Below are 10,344 nucleotides of genomic sequence, written 5' to 3'. Positions count from 1 at the left end.
TATATATATAACCAAAAAGTGTGTGAATCTATTGATGAAAAGTTGAGGTTACAACTCTAAGATAAGAAACCTCCAAAAGGTCCCCATGCAAAAGAAAGGAGGGAGGTTGGGGGAGGGGGGAAGAGAGAGAGAGAGAGAGAGAGAGAGAGAGAGAGAGAGTTTACAAACACACAACCACTGGCTCCAGCAGTTCTAGCAAGCCAATTAACATGCCTATTGCCCTCTCTATGGATGAAAGAAAACTGTAAATGGGTTAGAGATTTACAAGATATGATGGCTTTAACCCAACATAATAGATGCCATGGAGGGCTCTCACCATTTACCAGAATTTGCACCAAGGTTAGGGAGTCTAATTCAACTAGGAGATGTGACCACTGCTGCAAAATAACAAGTTTAGCAGCCCAAAACACAACAACTGCTTTAGCCTCTAAAGCATCCTCCACAACAACAGGAGACTGAAAAAAGAGCAGGCAGTTAACAGATTGATCTTTGAATACACCACCTACTCCAACATCCAAGGCTAAGAAGCTCTCATCAATGTTGGATTTAATCCAAGGGTTCACTAGCTTCTTCCAAAAGATGTGTGAAATTGAGTAGCTGGGGGTATGGTGGGGGATCTGAATACTACATATATTGGGGAACTGTTTATGTTTGATGAGTTTAACCAGAAAGGACTTGCAGTTGATGACCCCTTGTTGCATATAAATAGTAGCCTCCTCAAACCTTTGTTGATTTCTATCCATACAGAAGAATCATGCCAAAATGCATGGTACAATGCCCAACCTGGCCTTGTACTAGTCCAACCAACATGTTTTAAAAGTATGCCAATACAAGAGAAAAGTGTTGAAATCAGTCATCCTGATGACCTCAGTGAAGAACTAGATTCTTCAGTATATATATATAATATATATATATATATATATATAAATTAAAGTTTAGGTTTAGGTATGTATATACATAATAATTGAGTGGCATGTATGAAATCTTCATAAAAATTAAAGCTTAAGTGTTAGCTATGTATATACATAAGTATTGAATGGTATGTGTTTACCTCTTAGTAGAATTCAAAATGGTTTGTTGAAGAGTGAAGCAATATATGCATCAGCTCGTGTTCGAAATGATGGTGATAGAGAAGTGGATGTTATTACTAGAGTTCACATTGGTTGGTTGATGTGGAGGAATGCCTCGATCTGGTTTATTTTTCAAAATAATAATGATATAGATGGGATTGTTATTAGTAGAATTGAAGTTAAATGGTTGAATTAGAGGAATGCATCAATTGGTCAAATGTTCGAAGTGAGGGTGATATAGATAAGGATGTTATAAGTTGAATTAATGTTAGTTGGTTGAAGTACAAGAGTGCCTCAAGTCTTATTCAAAGTGATGGTGATATAGATGGGTTTGTTATGAGTAGATTTCAAGTTGGTTGCTTGCAATTGGTTGGTTGACCAAGTAGTCTCGAATTCTTCTTTAAGTATTGACTAATTTTTATTTCCATAGTAGTTGCACTTGCTCGTAAAATTGCATCTATGTTGCAGATGGATATATGTAATTTGAATGCTTGGATGTATAATATATTATATCCAGGATGATAAGGACTCACATCTGAGTTTTTGAATGGCATTGTGGGATTTGTGTAGGTGACATTACAACTGCACATCTATCGTTCTAAGGGTAAGTTTCAGTGTCTTTATGTGAAGCATAAAAATCAAGCACTTCTGCCACTCCAAGAAGTTAAGTTGGATCCTTGCTGCAAGGGATTCAAGCCTAATTATTGGTACTGGGCTGAACATGGTGAGCAAGAACCCGGAGTTCAGTTCAATTAAGGAGGTGCCTTGACAAGTTAAGCCACCCATGCAGAGGAATTTGATCCTGGACACTTATGAAGAAATGATGGTTCATGATGCTCAGAGAGCTCAATTTGTTGGGAGTGTTCAACATGAAGCTAAAACACTAAATAATGAATCACAACAGTTTTATGAATTACTAAATGCTTCAAAAAATCATTATAGGATGGTTGCACCACACATAAAGTTATTAGTAGCGCTGAAAAGGTTGACCATCAAATTTCATTTTAACATACCAAGAGAAGCATTCAATTAGGTAGCCACATTACTGAAAGAGACTAATCTTGCAGGGAATTTAGTGTTGGATGACTTGTACATAACAAAAAAGTTGGGTTCAAAGTTAGGGTTACTATGTGAGAAGATTGATTGTTGTGTTAATTGATGCATGATATATTACAAGGTCGATGCAGTAGAGATGACTTGCCAATTTTGTGAAGTGGATATGTTCAAACAAAGGGAGAGAAAGAATACAAATCAGAAAAATACTCTATTCAAGTGTCTATTTTATTTTTTCATTCATACCCCAGCTTTAGAGATTGTTTTCTTTCATGCGTGCAACCCCTCATATGATTTGACACAGTGTTGGGTCTGTTGATGCTAACTTGTTGCGCTCCATATTAGCATATCAGTAGCCCATAAGGAGCACTATAGAAGTTTAATAAGATTTTTTTGATATTTAAACATTAATTCAATTTTTGGAGTAATCTTATGGTGATAACTATTTTTGTATGCTACACAAGCCAATGAGTTGATCTGTGCTCCCTTCGTTGCGGAGTTGCAAGTTCAAACTCATTGGTGCCTACAGACTGCACAACGGGTCTCAGAGCATTCTCGACGAGTTGTTTTAAGTTAAAACTTTATTTTTAACATGAGTATTCTAAATGTTAATTAAACACTCGTTTTCATTATGCAGAAGGGGTACAAGTAGCTCCGGGAGAGGCACTTAGCCACTCAGGCCCGGACTGATGCTAGCAGCAGTGGTAGTCAGTTTACCACTACGTAGTCCGATTATGAGCTTTTGGCCTAGGCGATAGGGAGGAAGATTGGAAGGGTTTATAGCCTTGGAGCGAAGGGCATAACCTTCTAGACTGAGCTCTCCTGTGGTCCCGTTCTTAGTTCTCCGAGCTCTTCACAACCATACAAGGAGACGCTTGCCAGACAGATGACTGCAATGAACGAGGAGATCAATCAGTTGCGTGAGCAGATGCTACAAGACTAACATACAGTCGATGACTCTATATTGCGCATGGCAGAGACCTTAGCAGATAGCCGAGACAAGCAACTGTTGACATCCGTGTAGGAGGAGGAGGAAAAGGTTGGAGATGATGAGTAGTTTTTTTTTATTGTGTTTTCTTTTATTTGTAAGCATTATGTTAAACATTTATGATGGTTGGATTAACATTTCTATGCTTATTTATGATGATTTGTGACATTATCTTCATTTTATTATTGATATTATTTAGAGATTTGATCTATGATATAACTATGCTTATTGTTGTCTGTGTTGTGGAATGTGTTTTTTTGTTGATTGTGACAAAGTAATTGATATTCTTATTTTTTTTTTGTAATAGGTTTGCATCGGATTTGCATTCATATTCGGATGCAAAATCCGACGCTACATCTACAATACTTTTTCTTTGTTCTACGATATTTTTTGACGCAAATGAATCAGTAATCGGACGCTAAGATTCATCGTCGGATATTTTCAGACACAAATTTCGACACATGTTACACATAAACAAATCCGACGTAAAAACCGACACAAATTATTTGCGTCTGAATATTTCAACGTAAATTAGATGAAAATAAAATTACTGTCCCCTTTAACGTCGGAAGAAATCAGACGCTAACATTTGAATATCGTCGGACTTGTGTCCGATCTATCCGACACAAATATGTTAAATTCATGCAGTGTGAGTGGGAGCCTCTTCTTCTTATCACGACTAGAGGACGAGCTCTTATAACCCTGAATACAACTCTTACAACTTTATGTGTTTTCTAAAAGCCTTTCAGAAAAATAAATTTACATGCTTCATATAAAGCAGATATGTGGATTCACCATGAGTTTAACAAACTTGATATCATCATATAAATTAAAAATCATAAATTATCCACAAGTTTCTATCTCTCTTGATAAAGTTTATTGTCACAATTGCAAAAACTTTTTGTAATAAACTATGTGACAAATCCGTTGACTTAATTCTAAAGGCCAACTCAATTTGTTATTTTGTCACAATCTATCATCTATATCACATTATTTATCATTATAAATTTTTTTGACATAATATTACAAAATTCTTACTTTTTTGAAGACAGTAACGACCACACGTGATCCAAAATCTAAATTATCAATTTAGTTTTTATATTAACTTTTTGCCTTTGATATTTCAACAAAACCTAGCATGTTGATATGTAACATCAATTACAATCTCATACATGCATAATGATATTTACAAACTCATTCCTAGCACAGAAGGGTTTAAATTAACAATTTATATTTTAGAATGTTCATCTTATTTCGATACTAAGTTTTTGTATTAATGACTTTTATAAGTGGGCGGACTTTTTTTCAGTTTAGGGTGCGTTTGGGACAACTTGTGCTTATCCTGAAACACGGCTCGCTGGGTTGGACCCGCTATCTGCGTTTAGTGTAAAAAGTCAATCACATTTTTGGATAAACTGTTGAAACGTATTTTCCAGACAGTGAGACGACGTTTTGAAAACGCCGCTCACACTTTTATATTATCTATAGCCTTTGCTATTTTTCAACAAAGCCGAGCATTAATAAATCTCATACAAGCAAAATGATACTTACAAACTCAACCCCGACACCAAAGGATTCAAAGTCAACAATAGAGTATCTCATACAAGCAAAATGATACTTACAAACTCAACCCTGACACCAAAGGATTCAAAGTCAACAATATACTCTATCCTCATCAATCTCTTCAATTGTAGCCAAATCACTTCTCAGCACATTGTTCCCAATCCCCACCTTTTCCCCCTTCCTTTTCCTCTTCATCTGTGTCATCCTCACAACCAATCTGGAATCAAAATTTCCAGCTCCATTGTGGACATCAACATCAAGCACCCTTATCCTCCTTCTCCCCTGCCGCTCTGCTTCTCGCTTCATGGCCGCGCTTGCTCGAACTGCTAGAGCTGCCACAGTAGCACCACTCAGTCGTTGATTTAGCTCCACTAATGGAAGAAGAAAGTATATTTGTCCGGGTATTAGTAGTTCGTCAGGCGATGTTGCTGGCGGATATGCATCAAAAAAGAGTTTGTCTGAGTTGCAGAGCGCGTAGACTTGCCCGGCAGCTATGATCACCTCAGAGGCTCGAATGCCGCTGCTATACTGAAGGAGAGAACCGTCGGCCGCCACCACCATTGCCTTGGATGGGATAGGGGAGCTTCCGTCGTCGACGGCGGTGACCATGGATGAGAAGGAGCAGCCCATGAGATGATGGATGATGAAATGGGAAGAGTTTGGACTTGGCTTTTATACAGGGAGGAGAGTAGGTAAAATTGGGTTTAAGAGTTATTGGATGTTTTGGGGGTTAAAGGCTAGGAATTAGTCAAGATGAAGGAAAAGATGAATTTGAAAATTGCTATAAAATATATTATAAGGTTAGTCTAAAAAAGATATTATCTCGCCTTTTGAATTTATCTTGATTCAGAGAAATTTAAGTTGTTTTTGCAGAAAAGGTTAGCAGAAAAGGTATTGCGGTTTTGTCTTTTTTTGAGGTGTCATGTATTTTGTTCTGGTTTATGGCATGGGGTGTCTTATTCAAGATCCTATTTTTTAGTGTAGGTTGCAAGTTATCTCAGTTCGTTGGCTGAGAGTTTCATCATTAGATCGATAGGTTGTAGGTGTTAGGTAAGTTAAAATGGCTCGTTGTTTGTGAACAATTCTTGTTCGGCTCATTAAGAAGTTTGTGGTCGGCTCTTTAAGAAGCTCGTGTTGTATTCTTTTGCTAAGTAAATGAGTTGAAAACAAACAAAAATTTGTTTGTTCGTGTTTGACACATTTTTGTTCAAATATATATATATATATATATAAATTAATGAGTAATATTTTTAAATAATTTAATTAACTGCAATTTATAATCAACTTAAATTATTAATTTAAAAAGAGAATAGTAACACATTAAATTATATCTAAATATTATGTTAATATAAATAATAACATTTAAATCTCACCTCAACCGTTAACGTCCTAAGGCTGCGTGATTAGGGTTCACGAACAGCTTGTCTTTGGCTCGCTCATGTTTGGCTTGTTAAGCAAACAAACTGAGCGCGACCTCCTTTTTTTTTTTTTTTTTTTTTGTTAAAAGTATAAACGAGTCGAACACAAACAGTGATATTTTTTAATGAGGAGAACTTTGAGCTTAGCCCGTGATCGCTCGTCCCTCAAATAGGTTCAAGATTTTGTATATGCCATATGACTGTTTAGGAATAAATTCACAAAAAATTTTCAGAAAAAAAAAAAAGCATTACATTTCCCAACGATGTTCGAAGTGGAAGGAGAATGTGAACAAAAATATTATGAAAAAACTTCATGGCACATATAACTAATTAAGCTTCAATTTCTCGCAAAACTAAAGACAAAACAACTACGGTTTCCTTCTTCAGAATCTCGCCTCAATCAGAGAAAGTAACTTCATTTCAATTTTCATTTTTGTTTCTCCTGTAAGTGGTGAAGTCTTATTGCATGCATGCCAAGGAGAAAGATTGAACCATGCATAGAAAGAGGTCCAAGAGGAAAGATTGTAACCTGCGAGGAGAAGGAGAAATTGAAAGTTAAGTTAACCTACAAAGAGGAAAAGTCAGGCCTATGACATGCAAGATGAGTAAAAGAGATTCACAGAAGTTTACTGGGATTTTATATGCATTTCATACAATTTATATGTATTTATAAATCTTCATAAATTTTTATATTTATTATTATATGACAGAATTGTGGCAACATGAATCTCAAAAAAAATATAGGTGCACGACAAACAGGTGAGACCTGCAGTCAAAAAATGAAAAGGCTCAGTCAAAAACTGATTTACCTTATTGGAGTAAAAGTCGATGCTAAGTATAGAGAAAAGGATCCCAGAGTTTTGGTAAGTCACTTCTTTTGATGGGCGAGCTGATCTATGTAGCAAGCCAAATGAAGGACAATAGTAAATTAAGCCTATTGAAGGATACTTGTCCACCGTGTCGAACAGAGGATTTCTTTGAATGAGGCTGAAAGAAAGACAGCTCATCGCTGAATGAACAAAACAAGTGAACCAAAAAATTGAGGTAAAGTCATAGAGAGGCTTGGTCGAGAAGTTTTCAAATCAACCTCAAGTGGTTCAGTCGGTCATCACCGAATGAGCGAGCACGTGTTGCGACCAAAAGTCATCATGGCCAACCGTCAAATTTCGTTATTAATGTATTTGAATATATTGTACAAATGATATTAGTACCCTGCAACTTCTTTATGTAAATGAGGGTCTTAAATGTATTTATGTTTTATGGGTATCTCCTATACTCATAATTAGGAGTTCATTTCATGAAGAAAGGCGTTAGTTGCTCTCATTTTTATTGTTCGCCTCTCCTTCCTCTCTCACTCCCTTCATCTTGTATGCTATATTTCTTCAATGTGATTCTCCAGACACTTTAGGATTCAACATTTATATAACATCTTAGTGTCTAAATCACATTAAAATATACATATGAAAGATGTGTCTCACCTTAAGTAAGTTAATGACAATATTATTTTTAATTTTAATTAACAATTGAGGTGTTATGTAGGCAAATAAAAGATTTTAGTGAAAGGTATATAAATACATAAGTGTTTAGTGGTATGTATGTAAATTCCACTACATGGTGGATGTGTTGTGAGCAAAATTATAATAACAATTGAAGCTCTTCAGAAAGTTTCAGTTAAATTTATAAGAGAGTGGGAAGAGAAGAAACATCATTAAAAGTGTCATATATCACACAAATATTGATATTTCTCATTTTGAAATCATATATTATAATAGGAATAATACATTATCTAAAAAGATTAAAATATTATTTGACAATTAATCTAATCATGAAAATAATGATTTCAAAACTTTGGGTCTATATTAAGAGAGATTTTCCCTTATCAAATTTAAATACAACAATATTTATATTTAACAAAGGTACATGTTCTTTATAGAAACTTGCTTTTATAGTTACTTATATCCTAAGATTGATTGTCTTCTAAAAAAAACTCTCCATTAAAGTAGTAGCTCTTGTTTCTATAGATTTCAAAATTTTAGCTTTAATGATGTTCATTTTTTAATTCAATTGAGATCACTTAAAGTGGAACAAATCTTTTTGGAAGCCAAAGGAGAAGAGTAGGAAGCCCTCAAAACTGAGGTGTTATGTAGCACTGAAAAATCACACAAGTATACATTGCCTTACAAGCAGTATACAAATCAGAGTATGTGTATCAATTCCAAGAGGAACGAGCAAATTTTTATAGTGAAAATTTTTAGCCTACTAGTTTTGAACCTAGCTGAGTGTACAAAATTTTGATATTTTTTAAAGTCACTAATCCTAATTTTCAAAAATAAAACAATCCTGAGCTAGTAGGGTCAAAGATTCATAGAGTTTTCTTATGCTTGAAAAAATCTCCCTTGAATTCGTTCTACAAAAATATAAGTTTGGATTAGTGATTTGACTAGTATGTGATAATTAGGAGTAACTTTTCTCCTTATCCCCTTTTAGGCATCTAAGAAGGTTCGACAATCATACATGTTTAGTTTTCTAAATCAAGTGATTAGCCGAGGATTCCAACTATCTCTAAAGGATAGCACTAACTTAGATGCAATATTCATATTTCCTTAAATTGTTGTATGTTAACCTAGTTATTCTACTAAATTTTCTCACAAAACACAAGGTTAATGAAAATTTTTAACAATCTAATTGATCTAGTTAGAGAAAATAAAGAATTAAAGGTTAAAACTTCACTTTATAGAAAATATCATTAAATCACATAGGAGAATTCAGACTCAACATGACTACATCACCAATTCAAAGGAGAATTACTATTCCATGCTTGTAAGCAATAACATCACTATTTTATTGAGGGGAAAAAAACCATAGATAAGAGTTTAACTGATGAAACCTTATGAATACACAAAGAACTTTACAAACTTATCTCATGTTCTTCTCCGAATGATAGGATGAAATGTACAAGCACGATTACACACTCTAAAACACTAAAAAATCTCTCTTCACTTCACTCACTTACACTTGGATCCTTCTTCCTTGAGGTTATCTCCACTACAGTGTGTCTAAAAATACATGAGTGCCCCTCTTCCCTTAAGTTAAAGAGAATTTAAGGCATGAATCATAAAACGGTGCATGTTAATCATTCAAACCATTAAAATAATGAACTAGCACCTAGGCGACAATATGTGGCGTCTAACGTTAGTCACTGACGCATAGCCATAGTCATGACACCTACTTTCTATCAGTTTTATTTGTGGTTCTAGGGCATTGGGCGTCATTGCGCCCGTATTTAGCAGTTAGGTGCTAAGGTTGCAACCACTAGGCACTCCATCCCAACGTCTAGGCACTGCTCCTCTCCTAAGCATCTTTCTTCGGTTCTTCACCTCCAATGAATCTTCTTCCCTAAATCCTATAAACACATCAGAAACATCTTAGAAAAGCATAAAAGTAACATAAAAAAGGATTATAATTAGAACATAGATATTTAAATTCCAATACATGTCAAGATCATAAAAAAACCTTCGAATATTTTTTATCTATTTGAGGTTGTTTATCAAAAAAATTCTCGACAATATTAACTTATATAAAAACGGTCATAGAAATCCAACAAAGATATTTAACCTATATTAGATTATTTGTCTGAGTGTTACTTAAAATTGTTAATTTGTATAAAAAATGTCATAAAAAAATTCATCTTTGATGTTGAACCTATATGAAGTTATTATCAGAATATTACTCAATGATGATAACCTATATAGTAGAGATTGTAAGAAATTCATCAAATATATTTGACATATCTGATGTTAATTATCAGAGTGTTAGTCAAATGTTAACATATACAAAAAGGTAATAAGATATCCACTAAGAATTTTTAACCTACTTGATACTTTTTTGGAGTATCATTAAATGGAATTTACCTATAAAAAAGATATCATAAGAAATTTGCCAATGATTTTTGACCTGAGTTTATTTATCAGTGTTTCTTGATGATGTTAACCTGCATAGAAAAATTTGTAAGAAATTCACTAAGGTTTTTTGAAGTATCAGAGGCTATTTGTTAGAGTGTTTTTTATTGAATTTAACCTGTATATAAGAGGTCATACGAAATGAATCAAATATGTTTGTTCTATTTGTGGTTATTTGTTAGAGTGTTACTCAATGACATTAATATATATCAAAGAGATATAAGAAAGCCATTAACGATACTTATCTAAGAATATTTTTCAAATTGTTACTTGATATAATATATATATATATA

The 10,344-nt window shown here is 34.2% G+C and overlaps 1 protein-coding gene across 1 annotated transcript; it reads right to left on the bottom strand.

Moving 5' to 3' along the window:
* Positions 1 to 4,747: 4,747 nt before the first annotated feature.
* On the bottom strand, positions 4,748 to 5,336 carry LOC110024060. Its single transcript, XM_020723792.1, has one exon. The coding sequence runs from the start codon at positions 5,302 to 5,304 to the stop codon at positions 4,765 to 4,767; it is 540 nt and encodes a 179-aa protein (XP_020579451.1). The 5' UTR covers positions 5,305 to 5,336; the 3' UTR covers positions 4,748 to 4,764.
* Positions 5,337 to 10,344: the final 5,008 nt, after the last annotated feature.

The sequence above is a fragment of the Phalaenopsis equestris genome, unplaced genomic scaffold (assembly GCF_001263595.1).
Source record: "Phalaenopsis equestris unplaced genomic scaffold, ASM126359v1 Scaffold000240, whole genome shotgun sequence".
Lineage (NCBI taxonomy): Eukaryota > Viridiplantae > Streptophyta > Magnoliopsida > Asparagales > Orchidaceae > Phalaenopsis > Phalaenopsis equestris.
The sequence above is the reverse complement of the archived record's forward strand: the minus strand, read 5'-3'. Positions and strand labels throughout refer to the sequence as shown.

Coding starts and splice junctions, on each gene's coding strand:
- LOC110024060 (XM_020723792.1), bottom strand. CDS start 5,304: ATGGGCTGCTCCTTCTCATCCATGGTCACCGCCGTCGACGACGGAAGC.